At 46.4% G+C, this 24112-nt stretch overlaps 2 protein-coding genes across 3 annotated transcripts; both read right to left on the bottom strand.

The window, feature by feature from the left end:
• On the bottom strand, window positions 1-5196 carry LOC147651994 (uncharacterized). Its single transcript, XM_086901387.1, has 3 exons — window positions 5128-5196; window positions 3162-3428; window positions 1-2836 (listed from the first exon to the last, which is right to left on the bottom strand). Exons 1-3 carry the CDS (start codon window positions 5194-5196, stop codon window positions 1610-1612), a joined length of 1563 nt encoding a protein of 520 aa, XP_086757513.1. The 3' UTR covers window positions 1-1609.
• Window positions 4898-20852, bottom strand: TSPAN15 (tetraspanin 15). Of its 2 annotated transcripts, XM_086900187.1 has the most exons (9): window positions 20691-20814; window positions 18339-18465; window positions 15913-16098; window positions 14056-14130; window positions 12275-12370; window positions 10540-10656; window positions 7812-7859; window positions 6086-6202; window positions 4898-5826 (listed from the first exon to the last, which is right to left on the bottom strand). In XM_086900187.1, the coding sequence occupies exons 2-9, from the start codon at window positions 18417-18419 to the stop codon at window positions 5674-5676; spliced, it is 873 nt and encodes a 290-aa protein (XP_086756313.1). In that variant the 5' UTR covers window positions 18420-18465; window positions 20691-20814; the 3' UTR covers window positions 4898-5673. The 2 variants fall into 2 exon arrangements, with proteins under 2 accessions (XP_086756313.1, XP_086756312.1); XM_086900186.1 differs by lacking the exon at window positions 18339-18465 and having other exon boundaries at window positions 20691-20852.
• Window positions 20853-24112: the final 3260 nt, after the last annotated feature.

Genomic DNA, 24112 nt, shown 5'->3' with positions numbered 1-24112 from the left:
TTTCTTTTTTCTTTTTTTTGTCCTTTTTTTTTTTTTTTTTTTTATTTTAAAAGCAAACCATCTACCATATGTTCTCCCCTGAAAGGGGCAATTGTTAACAGATCATTAAAACACCGTGGCGAGTGCTCTGAGATTCCTTCCCTCGGTCTTACGCATTATCCCGTCTCTGTCACCCTTTCAATGCGGCTTTGAGGGCTCTGCTTTTCTAACTTCCTTCTTGGGGGGGGGGGGGGGTTGGAAAAATAAAAAAAGAAGAGAGAAAGAGCCACTAAAATGACCCTCTTCACAGCTCTCCTCCTTGCTTTTCAATGTCAGCAATAATTGGGGTGGGGGGCTGGCGTGCCGCTGCTGCTGTCGCCGGGCTGGGGGTGGCAGGGCCACATCCTGCCCCTCTCAGAAGGTTCCAGGCTTGGGATGGAAGGATCAGGGGTGACAGGGGTGCTGCTGACAGCCTCTCCTCCCACTGCTGGCCTCACGGGAGGCTCAAGCATCCCCCCCGTTCCTGGGATGGGGCTGTGGGCTGACCCCACACGTGTGCTGGGCCAGGACAGCTCCTCAGAGACCTCAGCATTCCCTCGGGTGCATCAGGCGCTTTCAGAGGCACAAATGCATTTTTTTGTGGAAAGAAGCTAACAGCTGAGCCCCGAGATGGAGCTCGGATATTTCTCCTCCCTTTCCTTGAGAACTAAAACTATTTTAGGAAATATCAAGTGATGGGAAGCTGGAGACCACCAGGGGATGGACCTGCCTTGGGTTGAGGGACATTTCCTGCAGGCTCTGTACTCTTGTGATCAGGAGGGACAAGGCTTTTGGAACTCACACAGAAGTTCCCTACCTGCATCTCCTCCCCTTCTGCCATGGATTTGGCCATTTTTCCAGAGGGCTGGACTCACCCAGCCAAGCTCCAGGCACAGCTTGCACCTCTGCTCCACCTTTCCCAGCAACCAGCACGAGGCCCTGTGAATTTTCACTTCCCAATGAAGTGCTGCACAGGGCCCAGAGAGAGCACAAAACCCCGCTGGGAAAGAGGGGGAGAGGCAGCTGTCCCAGAAAAACCCAGCAATGTTTGAATAAAAACCCACAGAAACCTCAAAGCCCTGCACACAGACTTCTCCAAGAACCAATACCCCGCAGCAGCTTTGCCAGGGCCTGCATGGAGCTCCAGGAGCCTCAGAGGGCTCCATTCCCCCTGGCTCCTGCCCTTCAGCCAGCAGGTTTCCCCCCAGGATTCTATGTTTATTTTCACTCGGGAAGATGTGACCTCAAGCTGGAGGAGGCAGGGCTGCTCTGCTTTGCTCCAGCCCTGAGCGGGTCCCAGCACAGAGCCCCTGAGTGTACTGGGAGCACTGGGAACACTGGGAACACTGGTGCCAGGAGCTCCTTCTGCTTGCCCAGGCAAAACCTCCCATCCCAGAAGCCCTGGTGCTGACCCACAAGGAATGTCCAAGCACTGAGATGGGGCTGGGATCAGAAAACCAGCACCCGAATGCCCAAAAGGATGCGGCTTTGTCCTGGTGTGCACATCCCAGGCAAGTCAGGCTCCTCTCTTCTCTTTCAGCGCTTCATCAAGGACAAAACTTCCCACAGGAAAAAAAGAAAAGGTCCTCCTTCAAAGGAGCAGGCTGGGAACACACGGGATTCCCACTTTCCTCAGGGCATTTAACAGCTGCCTTTGCCCAGGGCTCTGAACGCTGCTGCGGGGCAAAATCTTATCCCTTCGAGCTGCAGAGACAGACTTCAGGCCAGCAGCTGAATCCAAAGCCAAGCAGAATTTCCATCCCGAGTGCACAAGCAGATGGAGCCCTGTCAGTTTTGGGCAGCCCGATGCAGTGAATGTGATTTTTGAGACAGCAGCGCTGCTCTCCCACCACAGATGAAGATGCTGCCCTCTCCCCCCGAGGCACAGACATTGAGTGAGGATGCAAAGCCAAAGCAGCTCCCCGGTGCTCCTGTGCTCGAGGTGATGTCCTGGTGTTCCTGTGCTCGAGGTGATGTCCCTGGTGCTCCTGTGCTCAAGGTGATGTCCCTGGTGCTCCTGTGCTCGAGGTGATGTCCCTGGTGCTCCTGTGCTCAAGGTGATGTCCCTGGTGCTCCTGTGCTCGAGGTGATGTCCCTGGTGTTCCTGTGCTCGAGGTGATGTCCCTGGTGCTCCTGTGCTCGAGGTGATGTCCCTGGTGCTCCTGTGCTCAAGGTGATGTCCCTGGTGTTCCTGTGCTCGAGGTGATCTCCCTGGTGTTCCTGTGCTCGAGGTGATGTCCTGGTGTTCCTGTGCTCGAGGTGATGTCCCTGGTGATCCCGTGCTCGAGGTGATCTCCCTGGTGTTCCTGTGCTCGAGGTGATGTCCCTGGTGTTCCTGTGCTCGAGGTGATGTCCCTGGTGTTCCTGTGCTCGAGGTGATGTCCCTGGTGTTCCTGTGCCCGAGGTGATGTCCCTGGTGATCCTGTGCTCGAGGTGATGTCCCTGGTGTTCCTGTGCTCGAGGTGATGTCCCTGGTGTTCCTGTGCCCGAGGTGATGTCCCTGGTGATCCTGTGCTCGAGGTGATGTCCCTGGTGATCCCGTGCTCGAGGTGATCTCCCTGGTGCTCCTGTGCTCGAGGTGATGTCCTGGTGTTCCTGTGCTCGAGGTGATGTCCCTGGTGCTCCTGTGCTCGAGGTGATGTCCCTGGTGCTCCTGTGCTCGAGGTGATCTCCCTGGCCCGGCACAGCCCACAGGATCCCGGTGAGCACCTGCCCTCTGCAGTCCAACACCCAGCACATCATTTCTTCCCAAAAACCAATTCCTGAACCCGCACAGGAACCTTGGAAAAACCAGAAAAGTGGTGAACGCTGGGAAGCCCTAGTGAAGAAAAAGAGAAAAAAAACTACAACTTTTAGCTAAATAGTTTTCACACTGATTATTTTTCCCTGTCAGGGGGAAATCAGCTGATTTCACCTCTGAGGAATGAAGGTGAAGCTGTAACCAGCAGCTGCCTCAGGAACAGATGACAATCCCTGTGGAGCTATACAGGGCTTTCTTTGGAAGCTGTGCCTGCAAAAAGAAGCTTCAGGGGAAAGGGCCACTGAAGAAACCCCCGGTGCCGTGTGGACACAGCGATTTAATTCCCAATTTAGTAATTAATCAGTATGTAATTAGTGCCCTGCGGTGTGTGGCGTGTCCACACCAGCAGAGGGAGATCTGCTCGGCGTTTCTCCTCCGGATCTGCGCTAAATTCAAGGTTTTCACCAAGCAGCAGACACAGCAGGGACTTCACACGATGCTCCAGCCAGGCTCGCCCAGGTTGGTGTGCCAAGGCTGTGCCCTCATGGAACAGAGAGATAAATCTCTTTTTCTGAATGGTGATGGAGGGCAGCTCACACTTGTCAGAGCGCTTTGAAATCACACGCACAGAATAATCCACAGTTCTGGGAATTTGTGGTGTTGTCTCAGTCTTTTAAGGAGCAGCCAAGGAGAATTTTCTTCGATCAGGTTAAAGGATGCATCTGTGAGGAGCAGCCCAGCTGTGGCTGCTCCTGCCAGGAGGACTGGGATTAAATTAGATCAGCATTCTTCTCCCATCTGAAGACAATTTTCCCATCAGCTCTCTGGAGAAGGCAGCTGAGCAGAGAATTGCTGCATCTCTCTCCTGCAGCCACCTCCCAATAGGCATCATCCCTCCCTCCAGTCACCATGAAGCCAAGAGCCAATTCCCTCAGATCCTAGGGAATGGGAAGGGTCAATAGCTTTTGAATCAATCATTTATTAAACAAAATCACACAGGGTTTACTTTGTGGTTATCAGGTTGACATCTCTCCCACCCAAACACTGTGAATGACCTCGGGGATGGCTGAGAATTCAGCACAGCCCACAGATTTCCTTCTTAAGGGATAACTGCTCTCCTGTATCCCAAAATACTCTCCCCATTTCATTTAAACCACCTGAAGTTTAACCTTGCTTCTGCCACCTCCCTGTTTCTGGGCTAGCTCGTATTTCACACCACCCCCACATTTAAAAGGCACTATTATTAGAAAAAGAAAAAAAAAAATTACTTTTGTCATTCCCTTTTTCATTCCCACCTTCCCAGCCCAGTCTCTGCTACAAACCAACTTCAGTTTCCCCATCCTCCCCCAGCTCCCCCTTCCTCTCCTGGCACACAAATCCACCCTTAAAACACACCTTGCTTCTTAACTTACCACAACACGTTATTCAAGAAAGAGACCAGGAAAACTGAGGTGACAAGGAGCAATTAAAAAAGTGGTAGCCATGTGCAGGGCCCAACCCTAGAGTGTGCTGTGTAGGCTGGAGCAGGATTTCTCTCCCTAGAAACCACCAGGAACACTGAAGAACTGCATGAGTCCTTTTTTGGCTCCTGGAAATGCATGAAGTTTGCTCAGAAATCCTTGGTGAAGGCAGAGAGTTAAGCAGAGAATGCTGAGTTTTTGAAGAAAGCAGAAAAAAATGTCCAGGACAAGGAAAAAAAAATGTTTTTGAAAAAAAACAGCAACAAAAAGCAGCAAGGAGGAAATAATATCAGATGTTGCCCTGTTTTTCCTCAGTGGAGTGTTCTGAAAAGCAGAGATTTCCATTCAGGATATAAACCTGCTTTATTCTCATCCTGACTTTGATTTAATTGAAACATGATAATTAGGTTTTGCATTTTGCCTGCAGGCCTGGCTGGGGCTGGAGAGACTGCAGAGAAATGCTCAGGACAAAGGAACTCCAACAAAAACCCCCAGAGCTCTTGGTGGACTAAGAGAAGCAAGGGAGGCACAGATGTTCAGTGACTCTCCAAAACCCCAGGCAGGCAGCACCCAAGCCAGAATCACAGCTCCTGCCACTTCTACCTTTTGATTCAGCATTGGAGGGACAGCCTTAACTCACATGAGAAAATAAAAGTAATTTAACACAAAACCCACGTGCTTTATTTTAAGAAAAACAACTCATTGTTTTTATTTTGACAGTAAATTTTAGAAACATCTTGAAATACAGAACTCCAAAAAAATATAAAGTCTTAAATCACCTAGTTAATTTACTAAAGGGGGGAAAAATACTGTACATCCAAGACTCAAACATCCTCTAAGTTTATACAAAAGCCAGACAGTAACAAACAGCATTAAAAAATAGATCAAGCATTACCTGACTGATCTGACATTGGCATTTGCCCCGTTATTAAAAGGCACAGAAGACTGAGCAATGAAAGCGATCAGCATCACATCCATTATTGTCAGTAAATTCATCATGATTAGCATAAAACCCCGTTATCAAACACATGTTCCACATTCACCCTGTGGATCAGTAAGAAATCTCTCAGGAAGCAGTGAGAAAACAAAGACAAAGAGGACAAAAAACTTAAATACAACACCCCGGGACGCAAAGACGCTTCCTAGAAATCGACGTTCAAATCTGCTCCGGTTCATTTCTGGCTGCCTCATCACTCAGCAATCACTCAGAAGGAGATTTAATGATCCACAGGAGATTTAATGATCCACAGATCACAGATCCACAGGAGATTTAATGATCCACAGATCCACAGGGGGTTTAATGCACCCTCCGGTCCCGTCGGCAGCGTGGGGCCGCTCCGATGCATCCCAGGTCACCGGAACCGGCTGCTTCACCACCCCCACAGTCTGCAGCAGCCAGCAGGGACCAAAGCTGCTGGGTTTGCCTGGTTTCAGCTGCGTTTTGGGTTCCCCAAGTCACCCTGGGTAACACATGCAGCAGCCGGCTCCGGCAAACTCGGGGGCGGCTCTGTGGCGCGCGTCTCCGAACAGGCTCTCGCTCAGCTTGTGCTCCGTGATGATGTCCTCCACACGGGTGATGTACAGCAGGGACAGCAGCACCCCCAGGAACTGCCAAAACAAGGCAGCTTATCCCACTGGAGAGTTGTCACAGCTAAGGGAGGACCCCCCCCTCAAAAAAAACCCCAAAAAACAAACCCCCCCCAAGCAAAAGCGAATTAGCAAACCCTACACAGCGATGCTCCTAAATTACCTCAGTGCCACCTCAGCTCGTCAGCTACACTAAATTCCAAAAGAAAACGATGATTGCAGTGGAAGGAGATTTCCCACACCAACAAATCCTGTCAGGAGCACAGCGTCCCTCTCTTACCTGGGGCAGCAATATGCCGAGCAGCACGCCAGCCATGATGCTGTAGTTGTCCAAAAACCAAATGAGCACAGCATTGGTGCACCCTCGGACGTAGATAACGTTCTGAACGCTCAGGCGCTGCAAAACACCAGAGCCAGGGCTCAGCAGGCAGCTCCAGTGGGCTGTGACACATGAGGCAACCCCAAAACTCAGCCAGGCAGGCTTGGTTTGCCTTCCCACCTCTATAAACCCACGGAGTTTTAGCAAAGAGCTCAGCAGTAACTCTTCCAATCTGCTGTGAAGCTGCTCCTCACCTCAACAAATTGTTTTGCAAAAGTTATTCCACACCTGAGTGAGGAATAATAATAATAATAATAATAATAATAATAATAATAATAATAATAATAATAATAATAATAATAATAGTAATACAATAACAACAATAATAACAACTAATAATAATAGTAAAACAATAACAATAATAACAGCAACAATAATAATAAAATAACAACAACAAACAACAACAACAACAACAACAATAATAATAATAATAATAATAATAATAATAATAATAATAATAATAATAATAATAATAATAATAATAATAATAATTTCCTTGTCTTAAACCTGCTGGTTGCAGCTATTTTTCAATAAGAAATGCATCCAAATCTCATTCAAGACCACTTGTAAAGCAGAGAAGCCTCTCCTCTTTTTCAACGCTTCCATGCTGAAAATCCAGCAGTGGAAAAATACAAATTGAGGAGCAAGTGCTTTGCAAAAAGACCCCAAAAGAGGATAGGAACAAGAGGATTTTGGATTCAGTCCTGCAAGCTGTGCTGCTCTGTGACCCCCAGCCCATAATTTAGAAAGCACTTGAGGCTGCAGAGGGTCCTAAGTGGATGAATGAAGTTAAGCAGATGCTGAAGTGCTCCCTGGGGCCTTCAGGTGATTAAGCCACAAATCAATGAATCTAAATGGAGACAAATTGTATTTAAAGGTAACCTGTAATCCCAAAAACCAACAACCGAGGCCGGCATTGTGCTCCAAGTGCCTTAAATGAGCTGGGGAGAGGAGCTTTTCCAGACCAGCCCCCGCCCTGCCTCATCCCAGCGCTCCAAAGCCGGGAGTGGAGAACTCAGGACACATCCAATTACTGATTTCCCTTCTTAATCACTCTGCAATTACTGCCTTGAGCTGGCAGCTTCTCCTCTGGAGTCACTGGGGCTGTTCCCGAAAGGAAAGGCAGAAGGAGGAGGCCCCATCCCACTCCTGGACCAGGGAAGTCCCACTGCTCTTCCAGAAATACTATCACAGGCTTTAAAATAAAACACCCACTCCTGGGATATAAAATACTTAGCTAAGCTGGCTTTTATCAATGCCAATTTTACTCAGTGAGAAACTCTAGCTTTTAAGTACTAAAAGCTTTCCCCAGCTCGAGGCACTGCTTCAGATTTTGAAAGCAGCTTTTTGAGGGTTAATTGTGCAATTAGCTTGGGGAAGTTGTCAACAAACAAGGAATCCTAGAAAATGCAAAGAAGGGAAGAAACAAAAATCAAACAAGATTAGTTTTTCCTCATATATGAAAATTATTCCAGGAAAAAAGAACCATTTAAATTGCCAATTTAACTTCCTGGCAGATTAAAAAACCAGCACACAGAAAAAACACTTTTGTAACAGATCAACAAAAAAAAAAACCACAGAGAAGCAGCACCCTCTGCCATGACAGGGTGGTCACTGGCTACGTTACCTCTTGGTCAATGGTTTTGTATCCACACATAGTGTTGATAATGTCTGTCTGAAAAGAAAACAAGAAATATGAATTGCAGCAGGAAATGAAAATCACAAATATATTCTTTTTACTCTGTGTTCACCCAGCTCACGTGAAAACAACGACAGGTTTATTTCCCAGTCCAACACCAGTTTTATCCCAGCAGCCCCAGGGTCAGATTTAGTTAGATTTTAGAGGAATGAGTATTGTCAGTGTGTCACAAGACACTGAAACCATTTCTATCCAAAAAACCAGGGTGGCACAGAGCTGTGTGACACAGCTGTTTCCACAGCTGGATTTCCTTTTAAAGCCTTAATAACACACCTTATTACTAAAACCAGGGGTTAACAGAGCCTTCATGCCAAGACAATGACAAATTTAAGCTCAGAAATATCTTCAGTTTCAAATAACTTCCATAATTGAAGGTTTCTTACAAGATTAAGCTCATTATGATATTCACACAACACCATTATATACTGAATATAAAACCTTAAAACCTGTATATTTAAAAGAGACTGAGGGCTTGCCCTCACCACAGATTATTAATGCATTTTCTGTAGCCATGTCATGCCTTTTGTGGGTTCCAAGGTTCTACCTTGAAAGCCTGGAAAAGCCAGCCTGGAAAAATACTCTCCTTCATTTAAAAATCATCCCATGTAAAAACCCACTGGCATCAAAGGAAATAGAAAATAGAGACAAAGACATGGAGGGAAAATGGGAAGTTTTTAAGCCCCCCAAAAAGCTGGGCTCTCACCTTGAACACACAGCTGGCTGACAAACAAGGTTCAGCACATTCCCAGAAGAAAAAGCTCGGACTATTCCACAGGGCTGTTGGGAAACCGTGTGGGGCACCCATCTGCCAACCACAGCTCACAAATACACTTGGAAATCAGCAGCAGTATCAGGCAGCAGCGTGTTGTGCTGCCTGTGAGAGATTTCATGTTCCCAAAACCGCTGAAGCCTGAGCAGCTGACACGTGGTCACTCCCAAAATACGTGACCACAAGGAACGCAGCCCCCTCGTTGAACTGGAAACGCAGAATTTACTAACAGGACGCCGTGGCATAAGCACAGATAAATGCATTTGGAACAGAGGTTTACAGGCATTTGGGACTGATTTCTACCTGCTACACTAGTGTAAGTCTTAAATAAATAATTTGACTTAGACATAGTTCCTTTAGACCCTCTCCAGTAGGAGCTGGCTGGTGTTAGCTGGAGGTTTTTACAGAGGATCAGAACCCAGGCACCGACATTAGCGGGAGTTTTCCATGACTACAAAGCCAATGAGTAATCACAAACCATATCTGTAGCTTTCCAGGACAGAAACCAGCCTGTATTTGGAAGGATTTGTCAAACAGACGAGATTGATGCCTCTTGTGGTCGGTTTTTTCCCCGAGGCAGCCGTGCACAGCCCCGGTGCTGGTGTTACCCTGCCTCGAGCACAGCAACAGCATCTCCCCGCTGCAGAGCCACCAGCCCTCACCTGGATGAGCCACACTTCCATCTGGGGCTTCTCCCTGCCTTTCCATTTATTGCCCTGGGTTTATGGGCTACAAGCAGCCTAATCCCACCCCTCCCCAGCTGCCAGTGTAGCACAGGGAGAATATACTCCTTGTTTTTCCCTGGAGAAGTTTTTATTTCAGTGCTTTCCCTTTCCTGAAGGCAAAATCCTGAGTTGCTCTGCTCCATCCAGCTGCAGATTCTTGCTCCCAAACACCTAGGACTCAAAGCATGACTGCTCAGCTTTCGTTTCTGAGAATAAATCAAAGCTCATCACAGATTTAAACAGTCTCATTCCCACACACCAAAAATGTGTGAGCACACGTAATAAACACGAAATTATACACATTTCTACAACACCTAGCAGGATACTGACACCACCATTGCATCCATTTTTCCTTTCTTTTAATTGAGCAGCCACACACAAGGCTGAAAGGGCAGCCCAAAGCAGGATATCCACCATGAGTTCTGCTCCTACTCACACCCCATCCCTGTCTCATGTTCAGACCAGAGACCAGAACCCACTGAGGCAGGGACTGCCTGCATTAGAGTAGTTGAGGAATAGCTCTTTATCAGATTCAGCATTACGTGCATCCCTCAAATGAAGAGCAGTGAATCACAGAATTAAATAAAATGTATATTTGCATGAAAAGCAATGCCTGCTCCTAGTGCTGTCAGCACCAGTTATCACCAGTTCAGCACAGAGTGAGAAACTGGTTCAGACTCCAGCCCTTCCAGGATTTTAGAGGCAGGTACTTTTCAAGGCTAGGCTGGGGCAGACCTGCCTGACCCTGTGATCAGTTGCTCACATTTTTGGATTATTCTGGAGATGACAAGGTCGTTCTGTTGGGTTTTTAATTCACACAGCAGCTGGAGCACATCACTCTGACCCCCACCCACAGAAGCCAGCAGGTCCCAGGCTTCCTGGCAAAGCTGGAGCAAAGCAATCCCATGGGAAAACACCACCAGAACTGAATTTTAAGCATGTCTGGTTCATTCAGATTAGTGGAGCTGCCAACATCCCCTCTGGGGCTGGGATGTGGGTCAGTAAAATGGACCACATCTAATCCATTATTTTCTCCCTTTCCAGCTGTCAAGACCCACAGATCCATTAGAGGAGGAAAGGACCCATTTTTCTTCACTTCTTACCCCAGACTTCCTAAAGTCAGGTACCTTTTTAAGCAAACACCAGTGGTTCCAGGACTTACCTTATTTCTGATGCAGCAAGTGTAGGGCACCCCACAGGCCAGTGGTCCTGGAGCTGCACAGTTGTGGTACACATTTTGGGACCAATCTCTATAATCTTCCCCACCACAGCACTTAAACTGCAGAGAAAATAATAATAATAAAAAAAAAGACACAAAACTCAATGATCTTAAAGGTCCTTTCCAACCTAAAGGGTTCTATGATTCCAAAAGGAAAAGGAAAAACACAATTTGTACCTTAAACTCTTTGCACAAGTAGAAAACAAGGTAAGAATAAAACAATTTCAAAAGCCCTGAGCTACCAAAAAATCCTGTCACTTTATCAGCAAGGCATGTATGAATGCATATGATAAACACAATTAAAAAGAATTAAAAGTAGAGCTAAGGGTCCTCTGTCACTCGCTGAACCCAAGGTGCCAGAGCGAAGTGCTCGGTGCTAAGTTCCACCTCCCATCTTTTCTGGGTTGAAAAATTAATCTTTCCAGCTCAGGACATCATTAAACAGTGTTTTTACACTGACTCCATCTTGACCTGTCATCTACCTCTGCAGTTCTTTCAAGGATTACAGCTGCATTTCCAACTGGATCTAAAAGACAAAAGCGTTGCTCTAAGGCATAAATTAATCTCAGCAAAACATTGTGGGTGTAGTTTAGAAGAACTGAAAGCTGGCAAACAAATACTGTAAGTTCACACTGACTTAATATAAATATTCATTTTATAATTTAAACTAAGGGAAAAGGAGGGGCTCATTTAACCACTAATGTGTACGGTCGCTGTACGTATCCATAATTTTGGGCAGTGCATGGAAAACTTTAAAGCATTATAAAGTCTAATGACAAAATTTCCTCAGGATGGCGTGCTTCTGACAGACTTTCCATGCTAACTTTGTTTTTCAAAGCAGGCTGCCATCTCCATAACGATGTCCTAGAATACATGTATCATTTCCTAAGTCCCTTTTCTTTAATAACCATTACTTAGCGTGGTCACAGACATTGCATGGGCCCTGACATCACATTTCTGAGCACTTTTTGCTTTCTCTACAGTCTCTGAAGTGCATGGCAGAACTCTCCAATAACCCAACAAACACCTCAACAGACCAGCCTTATTAAAAAACATAAAAGAAAAAAGGCTGTGAGTCAAGGCCACGTGCCATTAAGTAATGCCCAGCTGGGTTCACCACAGTTTCTGTAATTTTAATTACAGGTAAATACTCTTCCACTGGTATTTCCTTCCAATAACCACCTTGTTAAAAAGCTCTGTGCTTGCCCTTGAGCAGCCACACAACAGCCCAGGCTGTGGCAGCCCAAATTCTCTTTATCCAAATTTCTCTTTATCCACTGCCTCCTGTTAACAAAAAGTGCTTCTCAATCCCTTGGAGCAGCCAGCAGAAATGCTGAGTGCAAGGCCATGGGTGGAATTTAGGCTGAATTTGTCTGAATCCAGCTGTGGGGCCACTATAAACCCACAGGTTTGTAGGATCTGCCTGTGAGCATTTGAATTGCACCTGCCAAGGCAAAAGCTGCATTTTGGCCCCCTCTTTTTGCAGTGATTTAAGAGGGCTTTAAATGCCAGCTGGAATGCTGGATGAGCCCTGACCTCAGCAGCAACACCATGAGAGATGACACACAAGATCTCATCACTAACAACTCGCTTGTCACATCAATGGAAAATCTCAAAGCTGCTGCTGAGTTAGTCCAAGGGGAAAAAAAAAAAAACCAACTAAAAAACCCAACCAAACCTGCTTTTGAACAGAATCCATGATGTTCTTGAAGTCTAAATCATCGTAGTAATTCTCAATTCCTCTTCTGATGTTATCATTCAAAAATTTGATTGTCTAGAAAGCAAAAGGAAAATGAGATTCATGGGTTGCACAATGGGCACATGGGCTGGAACAGAACTACAAGAGCAGGTTAAAGTGAAAAGTGTAACTGATGGGAACAAAATAAAAGGTTTGGTTGGTTTTTTTTTAAGAGAAAAAAACCAAAGCACTTCTTAAAAACAAATTTTAGCACAGCCCTGCAGGGATCAGCCATCTGTTCTCCTCTGCAGAAGGAGCCTCACTGCTGGCTCTGGGCTGGGAAGTGTGATACCTCTCGCTGCTGAGAGTCTCCAAGCATCCCCCAGAGATGTTCCTGTTATCCCCAGGGAGGATCCCTGGCACTGGGGACCCTCATCACCCTCTGGATGTCAGAGCAGTGGGTTTGGGTGGTGGATCTTGGCACTGTGGTCTGCACCACGCCCCAAGCAATGAGACCTGACTGTGTCACCACCGTCGGTGAATTTTATTTTCCATGAATTTTCTTATTAATTTGATTTTTCCGAAGAGTCCATAATTGCCAGATAGAGAGCTTTATTCCACATGGAGTGGAAAAAAAGGTGTATCTGCATGTTTTATAGTGGTTGTGTTGAGAAATTCAGCAGTGAGGCAAGGTATAAAATGGAATCTCCTCAGCATGGCATATTATAAATTAAATCAACAAAGTGTTTTTAAAGTTCAGAAGATGAGATAAAAGAAAAAAAATATATTATTATTAAGTTAAGATCCAGCACAATCTCAGCACAGCAAAACCAGGGTCTAATCACAACAGAATGTAATAACTTTCCTTTCAATCCAGCTGCTGAAATGGACAAAACTTAAAGCCTCATAGGTCAGAAAACCTGAAATACACCCACTCATCTTCTCAGTATTACAAACTGCAGCACTTACAAGCTAACCAGAACAAAAAAGGATGATCACATCAGTGATGAGAAATAATACAGGACCCTCCTAACTGGTCAACAACCTCATTTTGACTCTACAGATTTGAAAAGGAAGTAGAGAAAGAAATGGGGAAAATGCATGACATGCACAACTGACAGGACTTAAATAGAGGCTACCACCCAAAGCATCCATAAACCTTTTCTTGTTCTCCCCATACTAACCCAAACTTCTCCACTAACCTTGAAAAACAAGAAACCTCTCCCTAAGTGTGGCTGTCCTGCTATGAATGGAAGCACAGACATCTCATCTTTGCCATAGTGAATACTTTAATGTTTCAAAGCATTTCTAACTGAAAAAAACCAGTCTGCTGCTTTCTGTGCAGAAAAATCAAGGCTCTAACACAGTTACAGCTTGTCAATGATAGAGTCTCCTATATAAATTTTTTATGGATGTGGGCAGGGAAGAGCTGTCCTTCAACTGAGGCAAAACACTTTGGCCACTAAAAAAAAACAACAGTCTCCAAATCCATCTGGAAACTTCCCAAATTAGCAGTCAGACCCAGATGGCAAAGCAGAAGAAAGCATTTTGTCAGACACGAAGAGCTGGAAACTTGTTTTGCTTGTGTTGCACATTTGTAGTCACCGGATCTTCGTTAACCTGGAATTTCTCTCCGGAATGGTGGCAACGCCCCAGCTTGGTCACTGAACCCTGAAAAGCCTGCACCTGCCTCCAGATCTCCATCAAGGAGTGCTCAGGAGCTTGACCAGCTGTTATTTAGCAGAGCTGAATCCTATCAGAACCTGAAGCAAGCAGCTCACCTGGTTCCTGAAGATCAGGGCCACCACTCCACCTGTCAGCTCGATCAGCAAGCAGATGCCCAGGATGTACATGAACTGCAGGAAAACAAGTGCAAGTGAGGCATTAGACAAAACTCCAATTACTCTTTCAATTAGTGCCCTTAAGTCTAGCATTCAACTGCCAATAGACTTGGCTTTCAGCATGGCATTTTAAATGAAAATATAAAATGATGGGTTTGTTCAAAGTGCCAATGTCATGAGAAAGCCTTTTTTCCTCACTTAAATTATTCTGGGTTTTGCCCAACTGGCAAGCACATTATTTTCTTGCTCTGAACAGACCCAAATCCATTAGATGTAATTATCCTGCCAAGATACTCCTTTCCACAGGAGCATCCCAGAGAAGCAGACTGATGGCCTGCTACAAACCACACCACACTTCATGTTTCCATGCTTCCCACAAAACCAGAACTTTTAGCTTTCAATTAGTGGATAAAGCAGCACACCATATGATGATCCAAACCACCTTCTACTACTCTGCCAGTGCTAAATCAAAGCAAAAATTGCAGGCTTGGTACCTTTTAGCGTGCTGCTTCCCACATTTATCTGCCTGTGTACATACACGTGCTCACAAATGCACTCACACACAACCCCGTGTGCAAACATGTGAAAAATGTGAAGAAATCCATTGCAGTGTGAGAGAGCTGCAGCATGCCAGTACTTGGAATGTTTATCCAACCCTCCAGGCAAAAAAGACAGGTGTTAAGCAAATTTAGGTCTGCTATATAGCAATGAACTCCGTCAGGAGTGAAGTTTTAAGATGCCTCATCTGAAAATAATCCCTAAATCAGCTCCTCTCTGAAAGCTGCTTTCACTTCTGTGTGCTCAGTGTCAGGAATTCACCAGCCAGGTGTCTTTTCTCCTGCTAAATCTGGAATCAGCCTGGGAAGCTGGCATCAGGGACCTGCTTTGTTGAATACCCAGCTGGGTTTGCTACCAGAATGGGAACAGAAAATGTTCCTGGCACCTGACACATCAGCACGCTCAGTGGGAAAGAAGCCTAAGGAGGGGCTCTCGGTAAAATTCCAGTAGAACTTCAAAATCCATGGTTATTTCTGGCTTTGCCCTCCATAACAAACCATGTGTTTAGCTTGTTGTTAGACTGAACTGACATGACAAGGCCAGGCTGGGTGGGGTTTTGAGCATCCTGCTCTAGTGGAAGGTGCCCCTGCTCATTGCAAGGGGGCTGGACTAGGTGGCCTTTGAAAGGTCCCTTCCAACCCAAACTGCCTGTGACTCTGTGCAGGGGAAAACAAAGTGTTACCCAGGAATCTCCCTAAAATCCACCTTTCCAGAGGCACTAGGGAGGAAAAAAAACCTTGTCCCTTTCATTTCACCCTCAGGGCTTTTCTCCCCAAGGCCAGAGCTCCATGTTTAAGTTTGGACACGCATTTTTCCATCTCCCCTCTACATTCCACTGCCCAGGGGAGGACAGACAGACACACCAGCCTGCCTGAGCCAGGGTTTCTCTCTTGAGCTGCACCCTCAAAAACGAGCAGCCAGCATCTGGTCAGCAGCTGAGTTTACACAGGATACACAGGAACTCACTCAGGATAATTCCTGGTTATTTCCCACAACACCTGAACTGCTGGGAAGCTTCTCCAGCGCTGGGCTCAGACCCTCATCACAAGACCGAGTGCTGCTGCTCCCCGAGGGAGGAACAACAGCCCACAAAACTCAGATTTAATTAAATTTTTTTGATAAAGCAGCTTGGTTAAAATATTTTTCAGTGCACTCACAGCTCTGGATGTGTATTCAGAGGGTGGTGAAAAGGAAAAGTAACAAGCCTTAGAAACTGGGAATAAAAATTCCAACACTTACTGCTTGCAGAAGGCATAAATTGTCTCTTAGAGAAGCCAGTACACCCACAAAGGATACCAGGAACATTACAATGCCCAGAAGTATTAAAATAATTGCTGGGGCTAGAAAGGCACTTTCTAGAGTTTTGTACTTCTGTCTTTCAATTTCTGCATAAATCCCAACGGCGAGGACGAGGGCTCCAATCACCTGGAAGAGAAACAGAGGAGAGCAGGGATGTTACTCTTTCTCCAAATAAACACAGAAGATGACAGGTTGTGAGTACACAGGAACCTGGCACTGCTCACTTCAGGATTTGTTATAAACAATGAAACACCCAAAGCAGAAGTTTGGATTAAAAAAAATTTTAAAAACCACAAAAACTCAAAGATTAAAGAGGAAAAAGAGCTGAATTGAAAAAAAAAATAAACTAAACTTGTTCATTTCAAAAAATATATTTCATTATGTTTTAACATTCTAAGTTAAGCTAATTAAAATATACATCACTGGCTGAAATGTAATTTATTATCCATCTGAGATCACATCTATTACATATATGAGTAACTGCCATGGCATTAATGAGTTTCCTTTGCGTGTCTGTCTGTCCTTCCCTCTGTGTGCATAAATGTATTGAAATATGGATGTGCCTCTAACATAACACAGGTTTGAGCTGGTCTGCAAACAGCTTATCTGCCCCTCCCACTCTATTTAGACTCAGTAAATACAGATATTTCCTATACCTCCACTCCTCCTGCCATCAGGCACCAGATTAAAAACTAAAAAATTTTAAAAAAACAACAAAAAAACCCCCAAGATTGAAATTTTGTCGCTTTCTTGAGCACAAACCAGATAAAGCTGACAAGTGAAATAGGAAGGGACATATTTCATTCAACAAGGTAAAGATACTTCAATAAAAATAACCAGTTATGTCAAGATCATTTGATATTAAAACTGTGGTGTGCTGCAGCAAATCACTTTGAATTACTCTGAAAAAATTAGAATTAAAAATAGCCCACGATATTTAATTAGAAAAATTGCAGTGGAAAAACTTTGCTGCTGACTCCAACAGCCAGACACGTTGTCAGGGAAGAGACCAGACACAAATCAATCATTTTGGCAATCTGATAAACAACCCTCCCCTTTCCTGACCCGACATTTCTACGGGAAACTCTTAATTATACTTCTTAATTCTAAATTTCACTTCTTAATTTTGGATGTGATGCAGTACATCCTGGACAAAGGGCTGAAGAGACACACGATGTGAGTTATGAGTTTATGAGCCAAACAGTTGAAATCCTTTTTTAATTATGGGATATCTTAAAATAAATAGCAACTTACTGGAAGTTCTTGATTTTCTATGGAAATGAACAACGATGCCAAAGGACAATATGTAGGGAATGCCATCAGTTTGTCATTTAAAGAGAGAAAATTCTCATAAAAAGTAAATATACTGAAGCTATTTAAAAAGCAACTTTAATACTGACCAAATTGAGAGTATCCCCAAAACCAGATTCTCCTGCAAACACTGAAGTGCCATTAATAACAATAATTCTTGCCTGGTAGATCCCTTGAAAAAAACACTGGACATAAACCACAGCTATGAAAGCTTGTTAGGGATTATCAGAACCTCAGAAGAGTGGTGTTTCAAGATCAGAACTTTTTATTTAAATGTCTTTTTCTTAACTGTGGTTTTCTCATCAAAGCATTCAATTTCAGGAGGGTTTTGGCTAAAAATTGTGAGTAAAATACAAGATACTTCCTACTTTAAGAAAATAAGATACATAAACACACACAGCATCTTTATATACACATATCCTCACCCCTTTTCACTTCCATTTGGGCTCCCACAGCCCCCAAGATTTCTGCTTTCATTATCTTCTATTTTCTTAAGCATTTAGTAAAAACCTTTTAAACCTTTAATACGGTCAAACACCAGCAGCAGCATTTAACTATGGCAAGCAGATGTGCTGAGCCAGCTGCCATCCCACCCGAGCCTCCCCTGGGATCTGTGCTCTCCCTTCCTGGGGTGGGAACTCACAGGGATTGTTGACATCCTGCATCCTTCACAACAGCTCCCAGTTTGGCAATTCCAGCTGTGTACACAGGGAAAATTAACTGCCCTGACTCACACTAAATGAGCATCCACCAGCAAACAACAGGGGATTTCTCTGGGGCTTTTGCACACACACAGAGAAGTTGCTTTCCCAAGAGAAAGGAGAAGCATTTCTTTATTTATTTACAAGCAGAAGGCTTAACCCTGTATTTACAGTTCTTTTTTCTTAAATAAAGCTCAAGAACAGCAGAAAATGCTGGGTTTTGTTTCAGCTGGGCAAGAAAATTACATTACAGCCCCATTCACCAGCAAAAGAGTTGTCTGAAAAAGAAAAGAGCTAGTTTTTAAAAAAGGCCTGGGTGACGGGGAAGACCACAAGGCCTGTAGCAAACATCACCTCTGACACTCCCAGCAAAGCTTTAATTTCCTTTCTGCTCTGGATAAGGCTGGGATTTAGTTCCTGGTGCTTTAAAGCCATCCTGGGGACTCAAATCCGGGACTTCATCACTAATATTGTAGCAGAACTGCAACAGCAGGGAGGGAATTGAATTAGGTCAATTTTGGGCCATCCAAAGCTCCAAAAAGTAGCAGAACATCACAAACCACCCAATATTCAACAAAGCCAACGCTCCCACAGCCAAGCTTGAATTCCATTTAAACTGATTAAAGGAAAAGAAGAAAAAAATAAAGAAAAACAAACAAAAAAAAAAACACCAAGCCAACAAACTCAGCAAAGAATACCAGTGCTGAAAAGAGTGACATTTACAGCTGATGAGATCTGCAATAAAAGCAAATTCCGCGAGCGAAGCCCACACGCCTCGCACAGCCCGGCGCGTGGTCGGCCCCAGCTCCAGCAGGATGCTGCCCAGTGCCAGCCTTTTTGGGAATTTTTTGATTTTGGGAATCCCAAAACAATTCCCTGGCATTCCCTGAGGCTCCTGCCCCCTCTGCCAGCCCCCATCCTCCCCCCACCCAGAGCAAAGCATCAAGCAAATGGAAGCTGTCGCTTATAAACGAGGGCAGAACATTGAAAATCCAGAGCGAGCAACTACAAAGAGTAAATAAAATCCTGAAAGGGGCTTTGTGCTCCGTGGGAGCTCTGAGGATGGTTTCAGAAGGGCCCTTTCTCTGCCACCAGATGAACGTTTACATCCCACCGACAGAAAACGCGGAGCAGACAATGCGCGCGGTCCTTCGCCGCAAAACAAAGGGAAAAAAAGGGTTAAAAAATAACACAACAAATCTGAATTTCCCTTTTCTGAAACTCACGACCGTAGAATAGCCGTGGAGGAACACAGGGAGCATCAGGAGCCTAAACACAAGGCTTGGTTTGTCTGCTAAGACAGACAAAAGGTATCCAAGATGTCAAAAAGCCTGAATTACACCCAAGAATTTTGAGTTTCAATCTTTGTTCATTGAATCATAGGTTGAATCTGACACTCGCTATCGAAACCTGGTGGGTCTGAGCCTCTTCTCCCACGCAGCAAAGCAAAAGCCTTATATTCCCAACTGCTAAATACCAAGTCAGACAAAAACAGACCAGCCAAACTAGAACTTAAGCATCGTTTAAAGTGAAAAAGACAAACAGAAAAAAAAAAACCCTGCCTGAGCACCTCTGACATCAGCAGCACCTGAAGCCAGCATCTTCCCTGTATCCCCGAGCCTGAAAAGAGCACCTTTAAAAATCACCGTGCTTACAAAGAGCCCTTGCAAAGGGCCCCAAGGGCTCCTCCCAGCCCAGCAGTGCATTTACCTCGTGTCACAAGTCAGTGCTCATAGTCTGGACCCATCCCCCAGGACTCCCTGGCTTTACCAAACACCGGGATGGGGACAGCAAGTGCCCCACACACACACACACACACACACACACACATACCCGGGAGCTCTGCAGCAAGTGCCCCACACACACACACACACACACACACCCGGGAGCTCTGCAGCAAGTGCCCCACACACACCCGGGAGCTCTGCAGCAAGTGCCCCACACACACACACACACACACACACACCCGGGAGCTCTGCAGCAAGTGCCCCACACACACACACACACCCGGGAGCTCTGCAGCAAGTGCCCCACACACACACACACACACACCCGGGAGCTCTGCAGCAAGTGCCCCACACACACCCGGGAGCTCTGCAGCAAGTGCCCCACACACACACACACACACACACACACCCGGGAGCTCTGCAGCAAGTGCCCCACACACACACACACACCCGGGAGCTCTGCAGCAAGTGCCCCACACACACACACACACCCGGGAGCTCTGCAGCAAGTGCCCCACACACACCCGGGAGCTCTGCAGCAAGTGCCCCCCACACACACACACACCCGGGAGCTCTGCAGCAAGTGCCCCCCACACACACACACACACACCCGGGAGCTCTGCAGCAAGTGCCCCACACACACCCGGGAGCTCTGCAGCAAGTGCCCCCCCCACACACACACACCCGGGAGCTCTGCGGCCTCACCTCACCCTGCCGGGGCTCGGCACAGCCCAAGCCCAGAGCACCGAGGAGCGACCTGGAGGCCAAAGGCTCCCTTCGCCCACCTCCCCCGCGGGGCAGAGCTGCGTTTTAATTAATGCACGGATGATTTTCACCGCTTCAAACTTCCCACCCCATCCGCCAAAACCTGTCTGTCCGTCCCTCGGCCGGGCGGCCGTGCCAGCCTGGGGAGATGTGAGATCCATCCCTGCCAAAGGCCGGAGCCAGGGCTGCGGGACCCCCGCTCGCAGCCGCTCACCCAGAACGTGGTGGAGTAGGTGATGAGGGTCAGCTTGAGGCACAGGTAGGAGAGCCTCCCGCAGTATCTCGCCTGCTCCGGGTCTCCAGCCGCCATCCTCCCGCGGCACCTGCCGCCCTGCCCCGCCGGGCCCTCCGCCCCTTCCCGGCGCTGGCAGCGGCCGCCCCGCCGGGCGGGCCCGGGGCCGCTTCCGGCAGCACCCACGGGGGGAGCTGCCCGCCTCGGCCTTTCGTCCTGCTCCTCGCTTCTCTTTCCTTTCTTTTTCCTTTTATTGATTTATTTTTGTTGTAATTCCCCCGGGCGCTCGGTGGGGATTCGCCCCGCAGCCGGAGGAGGCAGGAGAAACGCGAGCCCAAAAGAGTTCTGCCACCGCCGCAGCTGAAAAAAATCCATAGGGGCACGGGAAGCCGCTCGGATTCTCGGTGGAGCAGGCAAAAAGATGGCAAAGGAGAATGGCTACGCCCTGCACCGACACGAGGAAGGGTTAGCAGGGCATTTACCTCCCTCCGTGTCAGCCCGAGCAGGGAGGGTCACGTCCTGCCCATAGCATCAGCTCCTGGGTTTATTGTGCTGGCCACGCTTTGTGTCCGCACCGACCTTCATCCACGTCCCGCTGCTGTGGCAGTAGGTCCCTGTTGGGTCTAGCACAGCGATCATGAACTGCGAACGCCATTCATGCCTCCCAGATGAAATAAGCCCTTTCAAGCCCGCAGTGCTGCACTCCTCTCCCACAAAGGGCTATTTTCCCCCCGGGGGGGAAAAAAAAAAAATCTCATTCAGAGGGGCAGACAACTGTCACAGAGTTGGTTGTTTCATCCTGGCCCGGAGCAGAGACAGATGGAAGTGAAAATCAGTGTCTGCTGTCAGAGGAGATGAAGTGGGGCAGCGTTTATCCTCAAGTTACCTAGCAAAGAGACTGGAAAACCTCTGAGCTGCGTATGAGAACTGTGTAAACATCAGTCACACAGCATTTCTTTAGGTCATGCAATACACCAAAACCTCGTTTCCAAAGGCTAAAAAATATCCCTGGATAATTCTATTATAAAAAGTAACATTGCTATCACCTGCAGTGCTACTACATTCTGCTTCTGGAAAACAACCCAGCCCAGGATGTTTGTAGCTCTTCACCCCTAGTGTTTCTGACAGTAGTATAATGTCCTAGAGCTAATGTATTCATGTAGCTAATGTCCTAATGTATTCATCCTCTAAAATATCAACAACTTCAATTTTCAGAGAGATTTGCAAATACCCCTGACACTCAGCAATGGCATGCAGGGTGGAAATCCCATCGTGTTAGTGAATTAGTGTCTGTCATGTGCTCTTCGTGTCTCATGGGTTTCATTCACATCCAAACATGTTCTTGTCACTTAGGCATCTTCCTTGTTTGAGTATTTAACTAACTGAATTGTTCTGCCTGGACTTAATTTTTAATACCTTACCTTGTCCTTTGTGCTGGTTTCCTGCATATAAAATTTCGGGGCACATCCTGCTGGATGGGGAAGCTGAGTAAAGGAGTGTTGTTTTCCTTCAGAACTGAGTCAACGCATCAAAACAGGTTCCTGTTGTGAAACTGCATGACAATAACTGAGTAATCCCTTTCTTTTCCTGAATCTCAGACTTTGTCTATGCAAATGGCAAGATTTCTGGACACAATTATAGTTCAGCAGCAAATTTAAAGGTTAAAGTAAGATGTTATGAACAGCCTCAGGGTCCATGGTGATTGTGTTCTCCCCACCTCAGCCCTGGGCAGCACAGGGCTGCAGTTTTCCAAGGAAGAGCCTGGCAGATTGTTCATTACAGCATCTGGTCCTGGGACCATCCAACAGCACAACTGGCAGTGGTTTTGTTCGTATTAAGGATCGGCAACTTCCACATTTCCTCATTCATCGCCAGGGGCTGTCCTAAAGACACCAGAAGCCAAAGACTGCAGAGCACTTGCCCCAAGTGAACAGCTAACCCTGCACCAAACCATGTCAGAAAGACCCAAAGCTTTTCAGTGCTGCCAGAGGCATTTTTGCTGCTTCCTTCCAGCCCACATCTGGTTGAAGAAGCTGCAGGACAGCTGCACTTTGCCCCACCCAAGGGGGATGCTCATGGTCCTCATGTCCTGCTCTCAGAGCTGTTCCCTGGACAAAGGCTCTTCCTCCAAAAGGACGGTCCAGCTTGCAATAAATACGATTAAAGCCTCTACTGCCTGTATTACCTTGGATTATGTTTCCAAAACACAAAACACCCCTCGATCCACTGACCTTGCAGACCAGCATCTTTTGTTTGCATCTCTCAGCCTTTGCTCAGACCTGGGATTGGTGACTCAGCATGGTAATGGTTGGCCTTGACAATCCTGCCCATAATAAAAACAACAGTGAAACCAGCCAAACCCAAACCCCCCCTGCTCTCAGGTGGTCCCTTTCTCTGGCACAACTCCTGAACCACTGGAGAGGCAGGTTTTACCCACTGTCTCAGGCAAATGCGACTTCCCTGAGGAATCTGGAGCCGGCCTGTGTCAAAAATTGCTCCAGTTTTCAAGTCAAAAGGCTGATAGCACACAATAAATCGCTGGCCAGGCTCCAGGATGATAACCTTGTCAATGCACAACTGAGCAAACGAATAAAAGGTGTGGGTGTGGATGCAGGAAGGCAAATCCCTCCTGACTCATATGATGAGATGTTGACCAAAGGGTGGCTGCTCTTCGATTATCACCTGAGTAACAGATCAGGGACCGGGGCAGATGGTTCACAAGGAGGTTCCTAAGAAACCTGAGCACCTTGACAGTCTTCAAAGTCAGCAGAGAGAGGTTACAGCTTCACCACTGGAGGGTCAATCAGTGCAGCCCTTTTTCTAAGGACTCGCTTCCATGCTACTTTCTGTCACTGATAAAGCACTTTAGTGCCCTCCCAGCGAAATGTGTGGAGGTCTTTGCCCCCATTCTCCTTTAAATTTGTGGGGATTTGAGACAGTATATTAAAAAAAAATAAATTAAAGAACACTATGAGCTGTTGAATTAGTATTGCAAGTTACAAACAGCCCTCCTGAGCTGTGTATGGAAAGTGGAAGGTCCCCAAGCTGTTTAATGAGATGTCAGCGTAACACTTTGAAGAAGCATCTGGAAGAGCTTTGCAATGCAGGTCAGAAGATACGTACAAGTGTACCTCTTCAGTTTCTGGGCAGGGAAATGAGAGGGATTACCTGCAGGGAAGTCTGTTGTGAAGAGAAGGAGACATTACATGCAGGACTACAGGTACTGATTTATTTAAAAGCGAAACCAGGACGATATTGTAACAGAGAAAAGCTGCTTGAAAGAGTTGGTTAGGTGATGGGTTAACTCAGGGCTGCCTCCAGAAATTTATGAAGCAAGGAAAGATTCCAGGCTGAGCTGGTGCAAAGGATCCTGAACTGATAAACACTGCCCTGTTGCAGGAAAG

Source organism: Cyanistes caeruleus, chromosome 8, assembly GCF_971803275.1.
Source record: "Cyanistes caeruleus chromosome 8, bCyaCae1.hap1.1, whole genome shotgun sequence".
Classification (NCBI taxonomy): Eukaryota; Metazoa; Chordata; class Aves; order Passeriformes; family Paridae; genus Cyanistes; species Cyanistes caeruleus.
This window is presented reverse-complemented; position numbering and strand designations above follow the sequence as displayed.

Coding starts and splice junctions, on each gene's coding strand:
- LOC147651994 (XM_086901387.1), bottom strand. CDS start 5,196: ATGGATGTGATGCTGATCGCTTTCATTGCTCAGTCTTCTGTGCCTTTT. Junction 3,429..5,127: donor ATAACGGGGCAAATGCCAAT/GTCAGATCAGTC, acceptor GCTCCTTAAAAG/ACTGAGACAACACCACAAAT. Junction 2,837..3,161: donor GAGCAGATCTCCCTCTGCTG/GTGTGGACACGC, acceptor TTTCTTCACTAG/GGCTTCCCAGCGTTCACCAC.
- TSPAN15 (XM_086900186.1), bottom strand. CDS start 20,786: ATGGCGGCTGGAGACCCGGAGCAGGCGAGATACTGCGGGAGGCTCTCC. Junction 14,131..15,912: donor ATTTATGCCTTCTGCAAGCA/GTAAGTGTTGGA, acceptor GTTTTCCTGCAG/TTCATGTACATCCTGGGCAT. Junction 6,203..7,811: donor ACAAAACCATTGACCAAGAG/GTAACGTAGCCA, acceptor GGTGTTTTGCAG/CGCCTGAGCGTTCAGAACGT.